The sequence below is a fragment of the Callorhinus ursinus genome, unplaced genomic scaffold, assembly GCF_003265705.2.
Source record: "Callorhinus ursinus isolate GAN/ISIS: 27379988/994484 unplaced genomic scaffold, GSC_fseal_2.0 scaffold14, whole genome shotgun sequence".
Taxonomy (NCBI): Eukaryota; Metazoa; Chordata; class Mammalia; order Carnivora; family Otariidae; genus Callorhinus; species Callorhinus ursinus.
In genome coordinates this window covers 39,376,366-39,389,337 of record NW_027397076.1, presented here as the reverse complement: position 1 = coordinate 39,389,337, position 12,972 = coordinate 39,376,366, and the positions used below count along the sequence as shown (strand labels likewise).

General features: G+C 43.7%; 1 protein-coding gene across 2 annotated transcripts in view; it reads left to right on the top strand.

Annotated features, from left to right (window-relative positions):
* The first annotated feature begins 11,975 nt into the window (after positions 1 to 11,975).
* The window catches only part of TBC1D30 (TBC1 domain family member 30), a 75,503-nt gene continuing 74,506 nt past the window's right edge, over positions 11,976 to 12,972 (top strand). The window contains exon 1 of one of the 2 annotated variants that reach the window (XM_073900710.1): positions 11,976 to 12,606. In XM_073900710.1, coding sequence (XP_073756811.1) covers positions 12,060 to 12,606 — 547 coding nt within the window. In that variant the 5' untranslated portion in view covers positions 11,976 to 12,059. The remainder of the gene's footprint in view (positions 12,607 to 12,972) is intronic. The other variant, XM_073900709.1, reaches the window with a different exon arrangement.

Here is a 12,972-nt window from a genome sequence, read left to right as displayed (position 1 = left end):
GATTATCAAACTATTTATTACTTTCATTTGCAATTTATCTCTTCCACCATTCCTGTTTTTGTTATGATCTGCAAAAAAATGATTATTTACTTTTCAATGTCAGGATAATTTCTTTTTATTTTCTCACTCATCTTTATCACTTTGATTTAATATTCATGATTTTTTTTACCTCAGTTTTATCTCAGTGCTTTAATAAAATAAAGATGACATAAGAGGGCGCCTACTATATACATCCACGTCAGGAGTCTGAAATTTTTCAGTTGTTTAATTGAAATGTTCCAAAGTGTCTTTCTAAATGACAGTTAAAATATTATGTTTGGGTTTTATCAACTGTTAGGTAAGTTTGTATTTTTTAAAAAACATCTTATTTATTTATTTATTCGAGAGAGTTAAGGGGGAAGGGGCAGAGGGAGAGAATCTTCAGGAAGACTCCCCACTGAGCGTGGAGCCCAACACCAGGCTTAATCTCAAGACCCTAAGATCATGACCTGAGCCACCTAGGTGCCCCTGCAAAGTTGTTTTTATTTTATTTTATTATTTTTAAGATTTTATTTATTCATTTGAGACACAGGGAGAGAGAGAGAGAGCGTGAGCAGGGAGAGAGACGGAGAGGGAGAAGCAGGCTCCCCACTAAGCCAGGAGCGAGATGCAGGGCTCGATCCCAGGACCCTGGGATCAGGACCTGAGCAGAAGGCAGACACTTAACCATCTGAGCCACCCAGGCGCCCCTGCAAAGTTATTTTTAAAGAGCATGTAGCCCTTTGTTCTAATCATCATAATAGTTGTGCTGACGTATGACTGTAAATGTTGTTCAACCGCAGATTAAAATAGCTCAAATATTTTTTCACCTTGTTGAATAAAGTCTCATAAATGTTTCAGTTGGGTACAAAAGTTAAAAATTGCTAATAGGGTTTCCTATTAGAGGAGTAGTGAACAATAATTGACAACTGATCAGTTTGTCACATCCAGAATAAAATATGTAATATTATTTGGTGTCTGGTTATATATTTGATTTACCACTTTTGAAAACATTTTTCTATGAGGGGCGCCTGGGTGGCTCAGTTGGTTAAGCATCAGACTTCAGCTCAGGTCATGATCTCAGGGTCCTGGGATGGAGCACTGAGTCGGACTCTGCACTCATTGGGGAGTTTGCTTGTCTCTCTCCTTCTGCCCCTCCCCCCCACTTGTACTTTTGCACACTCTCTTTCTCAAATGAACACATAAAATCTTAAAAAAGAATGTAAAAAATGTAGTTGTTTTTTTTTTTAAACAGAAAACAAGAAAACCCCAAAACATTTTCCCATCAGGATGTCTGGTTGGCTTAGTTGCTAGAGCATGCATCTCTTGGTCTCAGGGTTGTGAGTTTAAGCCCTATTTTGGGTGTGCAGGTTACTTAAAAATAAGGTCTTTGAGGGCGACTGGGTGGCTCAGTCGTTAAGCGTCTGCCTTCGGCTCGGGTCATGATCCCAGGGTCCTGGGATCGAGTCCCACATTAGGCTCCCTGCTCTGCGGGAAGCCTGCTTCTCCCTCTCCCGCTCCCCCTGCTTGTGTTCCTGCTCTCACTATGTCTCTCTCTGTCAAATAAATAAATAAAATCTTAAAAAAAAGTCTTTGAAAAATTTTAAGAACATTTTTCCATTATTTAAATTAACTTTTCATAAATTGTGGTAAAATAAGTCACTTTTAAAATTTTTAAATTTTTTTCCTACACCTTAAGCAAAAATGGATCAAACCCAGCTATTAGTTGAAGAATTCCCATAAGATTTCCCTTATGGGTACAACACTACTTTTTATCATGACCTTTGAAGTAAAAATATCTTTAACTTAAATATTTAATAACCTTAAGACCTCCATCTCTGACCATGATGGAATAATAGGGCACACTAACCTTTTTGTAATAGACAACCAGAAAACAGGACAAAATATGTTTCACACAAGGGACAACAGTCAGTGCAGGACTATGATCCATGTGTAAAAAGGACACAGTTGTCCCCACTTTCAGTTTGTAGGCACATTCTAAACCAGGTAGCCAGAAAGAGGATCCTATGTAGAACAAAGATGAGTTGGGGGGAGAGAGATTAAGTTTGGGGGAGGCTGAGGTAGCTGGAAGTTGCGAGACAAAGTTCCAAAGAGGAGGAAAAGCTCCATAAATCTGCAAATATCTTTTTGAGATTTTGTTGAACACTAAGATGTCCATGTGTAGGGTGAAGCTATCATACATAACGTAAGGCAATGAATAACCAAGGAGATGTAAGAATTCTCAGAGGAGATATTTGAGATCCAACCAGCCAGAAGAGAGTCTTCTTTTGTCATCAGGGCTATTTAATAGAGAACCCAAAAAGGTCATATCCTAGTAGTAGGGCTAAATTATCATGAGTGAAAAGTACTGTATACCTGCAATGACAAAGTTTATTTATTTTTTAAAGATTTATTTATTTATTATTTTAGAGAGAGAGAGAGAGAGCAGGGTCGGGGCGCAGAGGGGCAGAGGGAGAGAAAGAATCTCAAACACCCCCCCACTGAGCACAGAGCCTGGTGAGGGGCTTGATCTAATGACCCTGAGACCATGATCTGAGCTGAAATCAAGAGTCAGACACAACCGACTGAGCCACCCAGGTGCCCCTACAATGACAAAGTTTAAATACAAAAATATCAAGCTGATCTGCAAGAAATTTAACTTGCCTTTGAGAACAAGGATCCATACTCTTCAAAGGAAAACTACAAAATCTAGATGCTCAACAGTATGAAATTCCCAGGATTACACAGGATATCAAATAAGAAAATAGACCCATAACCAAGGAAAAATCAGTCAATGGAAACATAATAAATGACACAGATGAAGGAATTAACAGGTTGGGGATTTTAAAACACCTCTTGTATAAGTATATGTCATAGTCTAAACAGATTTAGATTGTCTGGGCATCCTGCTGAATAGCATATCCATCCATTGCATTGATGACATGCTGTCCAGGCAGGATGAACAAGAGGCAGCTAACATACTGCATTTTTTTTTAAAGATTTTATTTATTTATTTGACAGAGAGAGAGGGGTCACAAACAGGGGAGCCGGAGAGGGAGAAGCAGGCTTCCCGCTGAGCAGGGAGCCTGCTTGGCACTTCAGTAAAGGATGGTAGGTGTCCAGGGGTAAGCCACGTCATTGCCTTCGAAGTAAAAACAAATTGCTGCATCTTGCTTTTCTTATTACAAAGAAGGAAGCACAGTGCTTGTTTGACCTTTTTGTATTCTGTATGCAACTTATTTGACCTAGGAATACTGCCTCAGCCTGTATACTGAGTGACACAAAAGCCTGCCGGCTTTGAGTGGGGCCTGGAGCAGGAAAGCATGCTAGAGCAGACAGGGCCGGCTGTGATATCTGTGGGGCCTAGTGTGAAATAAAAATGTGGGGGGAAAGTGCCACTAAAGGTGCTAAAGTATAAATCCTTTTAAAAATATTGTATTACCGGGGTGCCTGGGTGGCTCAGTTGTTAAACATCTGCCTTAGGCTCAGGTCATGATCCCGGGGTCCTGGGATCGAGCCCCGCATCGGGCTCCCTGCTCCGCGGGAAGCCTGCTTCTTCCTCTCCCTCTCCCCCTGCTTGTGTTCCCTCTCTCGCTGTGTCTCTCTGTCAAATAAATAAGTAAAATCTTTAAAAATAAATAAATAAAAATATTGTATTACTAACAAAATGCGATGGGGATTATAGTGATACATGAGTAACATCATAATCTTACAAACTACAATTAACATTTTTGGTGTTATAATTTATATATCCAATCAACATTGATATTTTATTAATGTGATATCTTGACTGTTAATATGTTTTTTTCTGGCTTGCTTTCCTGCAAATTCTTTTCTTAGGCCATCAAGATGTATACTTTTAGCCACTTCATTTGATATAATTAATAGTAATGATAATTTTTTTTTATGGTTTGTCTTCAGGTGTTTATTCGCAGTAAAGATGAAGAGGAAAGTCTGAAATGGACACAGTTACACTCTCCCATCCTGAGTCCCGTAAGAGGAGGCAGGTGACTGGACAGCTCAGGTACTCTGGGTCAGGGGCCTTGGCCAGGGGGCCCCGGGCCCGGGGCCTGGAGCCCTTCAGCAGGCCTATGGAGAGAGGCCAGACAGGCAGCCAGCAGCCCACCCTCCCCTGAGTGCTGGCAAGATGCTGGCTCTCTCTCCCCAAGGGCTAGGGCACTTTCCATCAGTGTGACTGCCCAACACTTGTATTCCATCAAGAATGGAATACATGGTTTCTGATCTTGGTAATGACCACTAGCAACATTCACAGCATTTGAGGGGCCTGGGATTTAATCTGACTCATGGGATACACTAACGTTCAGAGGTCAGTGCTCCTCTTAGATACCATGGAAAACACAACCCACCCAAGAATGGTAATATGAGATGTCCCCAGGCTTCCAGCAGTCCCAACAGGATCTTATTCTTAAAGCCCCAATCACCCTTACCTCAAGCGTGTAAGAAAGTTGCTAACTTTTGAACTACTTTGGTCATTTAAAAAACAGCCTACACCCACATACTGTGTCCTTGAAGGGGAGGTGGGGGCTCCAGGCCTTCAGTGACACCTGACTCCCACAGCAGGGGATACAAGTTTGTTAATAATTTTTAATTTTAAGGAGGATCTTTCTTCTGATGTAACTATTACTGGAGCTAGTAGGAGTATTTTATAGGCTGTATAACAAAAAGAAAAATTTTTGATAGATTATTTCCAAATAGAAATTTTAGAACACGTGGAACTGATGATTCTTGTGGAATAGTTTTTCTAAAGGCATGTGAATCTTGGCGTGCCTGGGTGGCTTTGGGCTCCACACTGGGTGTGGGACCTACTTAAAAATATAATAAAATAGGGGCACCTGGATGGCTCAGTTGGTGGAGTGTCTGCCTTCAGCTCAGGTCATGATCCCAGGGTCCTGGAATTGAGCCCTGCATTGGGTTCCCGGCTCAGTGGTGAGTCTGCTTCTCCCTCTCCCTCTGTGATCTCTCTCACTCTCTCTCAAATAGATAAATAAAATCTTTTTAAAAAAATACATGTAAATCTTCTTGTAGATCAGTTTTATTTTGATATGAATTTAATTTTTTAATTTTTAATTTAATTTAATTTTTTAATTAAAAATTTTATTTATTTATCTGACAGAGAGAGACACAGAGAGAGAGGGAACACAAGCAGGGGGAGTGGGAGAGGGAGAAGCAGGCCTCCCGCGGAGCAGAGAGTCCGATGCGGGACTCAATCCCAGGACCCTGGGATCATGACCTGAGCCGAAGGCAGATGCTTAATGACTGAGCCACCCAGGCACCCCTAATTTAATTTTTAAAAAGATTTTATTTATTTGTTTGACAGAGATATAGAGCTAGAGAGCACAAGCAGAGGAAATGGCAGAGGGAGAGGGAGAAGCAGGCTCTGCACTGAGCAGAGAGCCCGATGCGGGACTCGATCCTAGGACCCTGGGATCATGACCTGAGCTGAAGGCAGACGCTTAAGCATCTGAGCTACCCAGGCGCCCAAGATATGAATTTAATTTTAAATGTAAATCATAAGTTATTGTAATTTTGCAATTGTAAAATTGTCACTGGTATGATAGTTACATTGTGATGTTTCCTTTGACATTTCTTGTAACTTGTGGAGGGTGCACAAGAAATCTCAAGTGACTTCAAACTTTAATATATAGTAATTGAAGGTGTCTGTCTATTCATTCTATCACTGCATCTTCAATTACAAGGAAAAATTAATTTTAAATTGTTTTCATCATTAATAATTGGTTCATCTGGAGTTTCACATGAAAATGGTGTTATTTTTTATTTATAAGCTTGTGGATATTTGATTTGCCATGTTGCAGAAGTTTTCTAAACTCTTTGGAGAATTCTAAACTCTAAATTCTAATAATTCAAATAATTCTCTGATTTGCTTTATTTCAGTGTTCACATGTGTGCTTTTATTTTGTAATAATTCACTGACAAAGTGTATTGCCTGAAAGGGAGCAGTTCCCATTGTAGCTCTCAAAGATTTGTGCAAAAATCACAAAGATGGGATTTGGGGAGTATATGGGAACCCCCACAACAGGTCCCAGCACTGGCCTTGTGTAGAGCCCCTTTCCCTTCCTTTTGTTCTTGCCACCACTGCTGCTTCTCCAATGTTCTTTCTGCCGTTGCTGCTACCAGTCTGGGCTCTGGTCTTTTTTGGCCACCTTGGGGCCCTGAGACTCCCTGACTGCCCTGAAGCGTGAGCATGTGACAATTGCTTGGTGCATGACCCCTGCTTACTGTACTGCTTGTCCTAGTTTATCTCTTCTGCTCATGCACATGTCCCATTGGACTTTATTTTCAAAACACAAGTTCAAAGATAAAATTGTTAATAATTTCAAGTTGGTGGTCCCAAAGCATAAGCCAAGTGTGGGGACCTTCTGAGGGTGAGACTATGTGCAACTACAGGGTCCACATCTTGAAGTCCGTCCTTGTGGCAGGTCCCACCTGTGAGACAAGTAACCCTTTTCCTTGCGCCATACACTCTGGCAGACCCTATGATATTCCAGGTGTCACTGATGAGAAAAGATGCAACGTGGAACAAGCCCCAGTGAGAAAATTACAATGCATACCCCTGGGGTTTGGGAGCAGGGTCATGTTATCTACAGCAGGAACTACACATCTTTTGAAAAACAGCTCCTGGTGTACTGAGCCCTGATAGAGATAGAACTCTTAGCCATGAGACACCAAATGACCATGCTTCCCATCATGAGTTGTGTCCCCTTGGACCTGCCAAGTCAGAGTTGGTCAGGATCAGCAGTAATTTCACATGTGATGAACTGTTACATCTGGAACCAAGCATGAGCAAGATCAGAGGGCATAAACAAGTGCATGAAAAGGTAGCCCAGACTCCCATATCGCTTATCATGGTTACTGGAGTACCCAAAGGAGGAGGAGAAAGTCTAAACTTGGTTTATGGCTAGAACAGCTTGGTATATTGGTGCTGGGTAGAAATGGATGGTGGGTTGCATTACAGCCTCACTCAGGACTGGCCTTGAATGACAGTGGTAAGAGAAAACCATCCTAATGGGCAAGACTTTGATTGGTGCACCTGACCAAAAGGTAAGGGAGGTGGTCTGAGGTTAGCATATATATGCATTCAATGATAGTGGTGAATGGCCTTGGCTGGCCCCATAATGAGTATGGAAAGAAAATGACTGGAAGATCGGAAATAGGGAGGTTTGAGGTAGAGGCAAAAGAATGGACATGCAAGAATAGGCACAAAGTGTGAAGATCATTGTGTGACATATTTATGCTCACCAGAAAGTAATCACCATGGATGTGGCACTAAACGATAAATTAGACAAAATAGCTTGGTCAATTTAGGTTAGCCACCCTTTGTCAGTGGCTACCTAAATGCTGGCATGGCAGACACCTCACTCTCAAAGAATGTCATGTGAGTACAGGTGGGATATCAGAAGTTTGGATCCCAGCTGATATGCATTGAGCAATCACAATTTTTTACTATTATAAAGAAAAGGTTATATTCTGTCACTTTGAAATCTAGTGTAACAACAATTAACTAAGCAGTAGTCAGATCTCCAAAGTTCCTCTAAGCACTCAAATTTTTGACTTAAATGTCAGTCACCATTAATAGCCTTTGTTTATTGACTGTCTACTACGTATTACTATGTATTTCCTAAGGTCTGTCTAAGGCTTGATTTTTTTTTGTTTGTTTTTTTAAAGATTTTATTTATTTATTTAGTTGACAGGGTGAGAGAGAGAGAGACAGCGTGAGAGGGAACACAAGCAGGGGGAGTGGGAGAGGGAGAAGGAGGCTTCGGGCCAAGCAGGGAGCCTGATGCGGGGCTCGATCCTAGGACCCTGGGATCATGACCTGAGCTGAAGGCAGTCACGTAACCAACTGAGCTACCCAGGCGCCCCAGCTTTATTGTTTTTAAGAGTACTAAAATTCCTTGTTTACCTGGCATCCCAACTTTTTGGACTGAAAAATATGAGTCTTCTTCATGTACAGTTATTAAAGTGAGAATAGAGATTGTATTGTAGTCCAAGCATATAAATAAGTTCTAATCAGCAAAAATAAAGAGCAAAAATGAGCTTCCATGAGCAGAAGCTGAAACCCAGCAATGACCTTTTGAATTTCTCTTATGCTTGGGAATGAGTAATCCCTGAAGGATTAGAGTGAAAGATTAAATGCTAGATTTTAGAAATCAGCCATTCCAAGCATAAACAAAGCTTTCGTCATAGCAGTTCAGTATTTATGTGCGTGTCTGAACATGCTGAAAAAATTATCAAATTATCAAAAATGTTGAGAGTCTTGTTAAGGTTTTTTTTCTTTAAAGATTTTATTTATTTATCTGACAAAGAGACACACGGAGAGAGAGGGGAATACAAGCAGGGGGAGTGGGAGAGGGAGAAGCAGGGAGCATGATGCAGGGCTCAATCCCAGGACCCTGGGGTCATGACTGGAGCAGAAGGCAGACACTTAACGACTGAGCCACCCAGGCGCCCCTAAGGTAGTTTTTTTTTTTCCCCCAAAGATTTTATTTATTTGAGAGAGAGAGAGAGCACAAGAGGGGGCAGGGTCAGAGGGAGAAGCAGACTCCCTGCCGAGCAGGGAGCCCGATCTGGGACTCTATCCTGGGACTCGATCCTGGGACTCTGGGATCATGACCTGAGCAGAAGGCAGACACTTAACTGACTAAGCCACCCAGATGCCCAAGGTAGGTTGTTGTTGTTGTTTTTCTTTTTAACGGGCATTAATTCACTTTATTTTTTGTTAGGTAGTTTTAAATGATGGGTATCAGAAAGTTATTGACAAGACCCTGATACCTGTTTGGAAATAATTTAAACGTTCACAGCCTGTAGCTTGTGCACTAGATTCACGTAAATTGCATTCTGTAGATTTTAGTAAGTTGTACTCAACTTAGAGACAGATACTTCTTAGCTCCTTGTAAATATAATGCAGCACTAGACCTTGTATTTGGTATAAAATAATTAGTATAATTATTTAAATATTAAAACTAAGGTTCTAAACAAGTTGATGTACTGATTATCAGTAGCATAATTAGCCATAGTAAATTTAACTTTAGCTATTACCTTTAGTCATGATCAGTTTGAAATCATATTCTGTGAGACCAGTAGTTCTCTCTTATCGCCAATTAATTGGCTTCAGAGCTTCAGGGAACTCACCTGGGGCCTTCTAGTCACCAAACAACAGTAATGTAAGGTCCAAAAATGGGCTGCTCTTTGCCAGCACTTCTAAGATTCTTTTTAATGAGAATCTCTTTTCATAGGAAAGCAGGTAGTTCGTTGATCTTTTGTCTAGCTTGATGGGTGTACATCAGTGAACAAAATAGACAAAAATTCCTGCCTTACTGAGCTTACCTTTTACTGGCAGAAGGTAGACAATAAATCAGTAGATGATATAGTATATTGGAAGGTGGAGTATATTATGGAAAAAAGAGAACAAGGAGGGGGAATAAGGGAGGGTAGGGAGCCACAGTTTCAAATAGGGTGGTTAGACCCACTGAGAAGATGATAGAGCAGAGACTTGGCCCTGGTGAGGTAAGAGTCATGTGCATACCTGGGGGATGATCATTCCAGCAAGTGCAAGGATCTTGAATCTGTTTTCCTTGTTATCTTTTATTTTGCCAATTTCCTCTCCTTGTGTGATTTGGTACTGATGGGAAATGAGAAATAATATTTGAAGTTCTGATTAATTTAGAAATGTTGACTGCCAATGACCTATTGTGTTTACTGGTCTCTTTCACCATCCTCTTCAGCTCACTTTGAATTTCTTCATCCATAGGTCCTGGTAGAGATACCTAACATGAGGTGGTGAAGACTAGTAATCACATCTCTTACTGGATGGAGTTAGAGAAAGGGCTGGGAAGTCAAATAAGAAAAGAGATCCAGGGGCGCCTGGGTGGCTCAGTCGTTAAGTGTTTGCCTTTGGCTCAGGCCATGGTCCCAGGGTTCTGGGATTGAGCCCCGCATCGGGCTCCCTGCTGGGCGGGAAGCCTGCTTCTCCCTCTTCCACTCCCCCTGCTTGTGTTCTCTCTCTCGCTGTGTCTCTCTGTCAAATAAATAAATAAAATCTTAAAAAAAAAAAAGAAAAGAGATACAATTTCAGTGTTTCCCTTTATGAAAGTCCTGCTTGTTGCAAAGTTTGGCATATGAAAGAAGGCTCCCAGGACTCTATTCAATGCTGGAAACAATAGTTAAAAGAAAAAAAAAGCTCAAAAGACAAAATGAAATAATTTCATTTTTTTCTATTTCACACATTTTAAAGTTAAATGGATATAGTAGTAGTTAATACAGTTATAAAACCTAAAATAATAGTTCTAGAATAGTTTCAAATTCTGGATACTTAAGGAAAAAGTTATTAGCATTTCACTTTTCTTATATTAACTCCAATTTCAAAAAGGGTCCTATTGCTCTCACTCTTTTTACAAGTATTGTGGTGGTAGTGCCAAGAGACATCAGGTTATTACCTGTAGGGTCAGGCTCTATTATGAAAGTGCCTTGAAAAGTAAAAAGTGTGCTAAACAAACATAAAGCACCACTGTTGTTCACTAGGTGCATTGTGGCTCCTTTTAGAACTATGGCAAATATTTAATAGTGCTAGGAGATAGACAAATACGTATTCATCCATTATGGAATATGTATTTATCCATAATGAAAACCAGACACTTTAAGCTTTAAGAGAAGTTCACTTTATTTTTTGTGTTGGGCAGTAATTCAGCTTCTCTGTGCCTCAGCTCCCTCATCCGAAAAGTGAGGATAAAATAGCACTTACCTTTGTAATTATGTATGGTGAGGGATGTTAACTAGACTTATCCTGGTGATCATTTGGAAATATACTCAAATATTGAAGTGTTATGTTGTACACCTGAAATTAACTTTAAAAAAAAAGATTTTTTATTTGTCAGAGAGAGAGGGAGACTGAGCACAAGCAGGGGGAGTGGCAGGGAGAGGGAGAAGCAGGCTCCCCACTGAGGAATGAGCCCGATACTGGACTTGATCCCAGGACCCTGGGATCATGACCTGAGCCGAAGGCAGACCCTTAACCAACTGAGCCACCCAGGCTCCCCTGAAACTAACTTAATGTTATGTCAATTATACCTCAATAAAAAAGTATTTTTTTTTTTACCTGCTTTAAGGGTTAAAGTGAGAATTAAATAGTATAATTTGTGCAAAGAACAAGAACAGTTTCTGGCACACAAGGGCTCAAAAACTGAAAATTGTTATTAAATTCACAAAAATACATACAGTGGAAGAGCATCTCGGAGTTCTTCCATTGAGATCTAATGTAAAGATACATCTCTCAGGATATCACGTAAACTTTTGATTTTACTGTCAGAATCAGCCATGTCAATTTATTGGGTTGGTCATCTCATGGACATTTATTAAAACCCTCATTCTCTGTTAGGTCTCATGCCTGGGAACTAGTTGATCTTAATCTAGCACTCTATTTTTCACTGAAGGATAAAAGTTCACGGCGTTATTAAATCTCAAGTACATGCCAAGTCTTTGGAAAGGTTACTGTCAGGAACTAAGAACGCCTTGAAAGGCGACCAGATCAGGTAGGAAGGTGGGAAGGGCTGGGCATTGTGCCCGGACTATGAGAAGAAGGGAGCTCCTGGTCTCGGCCTATTGAGTGGCATTTAGAACTCTCCCTGGCATGATTTCTAGCCGGTGGCTGAATAGGATGCAAGAGTTGTCTGCCCTCTTTTTGAGTTAAATCACGTGCTTAAACGTGAAGGTGGCAGCGGCCAGAGCGCCCTCCCTTCTCCGGCTGAAGGCTTCATCCTGATGTGTTCTGGCCACATCCTCCTCCTTGACGCGGATCACCTAGCGCTCCCAGGAGAAGTGGGGCCTCACCTGCTGCAGGTGTCCCAAGGTAGTCCGGAGGCGTGGCCGCACCGCCACCCCGCCCCTCCGCTCCTCCCCGCAGGGAGCCGCGGCGCCGCGGCGCGAGTGCCGGCAGCCGGGAGGTCAGCGTCTCGGGTTCTGGGGCCGGCTGGCCAGGCGCCCGGCCAAGGGCACCCCCGGCGTCGATGAGGCCGCGCCTCCTCCCGGAACTGACCCGCGCGGCTGGGCGGGAGGAGCGGCAGGAGCGGCAGGAGCGGGGCTATCGCCCGCCGCGGGCCATGGAGGGCCTTCTCGCAGGCGAGGTGGGGCGCCCGGAGCCCGGGGCAGGGCCGGAGGACGCGGCGGAGGAAGCGGTGCCCGCAGTGCCCCGAGCCCCGTGCCTGCGAGGGGCGCCCCGGGCGGAGCGGCCTCGGGGCTCCTGGGACTCCTGGGAGGCGGAGGAGGACCCGGAGTCCGGCGAGCCGCGCGACGGCCGGACGAGCCGCACGGCGTCCCTGGTGAGCGGGCTGCTCACGGAGCTGTACAGCTGCGCAGAGGAGGAGGAGGCGGCGGGCGGGGGCCGCGGGCCCGGGGGTCGCCAACGGCGCCGCGACAGCCTCGACAGCTCCACGGAGGCTTCCGGCTCCGACGTGTTCCTGGGCGGCCGCGGCAGCGCCGGCGACTCGCGCGTGCTGCAGGAGCTGCAGGAGCGGCCGAGCCAGCGGCACCAGATGCAGTACCTGCGGCAGAAAGGTGAGCGCCGCGGCCGGGGGACTCGGGGGCTGCCGGGAGTCCGACCCCGCCGCGTCCGCCGGCGCTCCAGAGCTCACCTGGGCGCCCCTGGCTGAGCCACCGAGCGCTCAGATGGTACGTTTGGGGCGTCTCCTCTGACCCAACGCTAGTGCCCACAGTGTCCCCAATTTATGACTAAACTTAGTTCTATTGCCCCCCACCCCGCCCCCATTCCCTCTCGAGTTGTCCGGTGGAACCTCAGTGGGTGGGGGTAGTAGCGGCGGGTCTCTCCTCACCCCGCCATGTGTTTGCGGAGGCCCAAAGGGAGAGGCAGTCCACCTTCTGACTTCACCAAAACAGCTGTTAGGGCAGGTTTGGAGTTTCTGA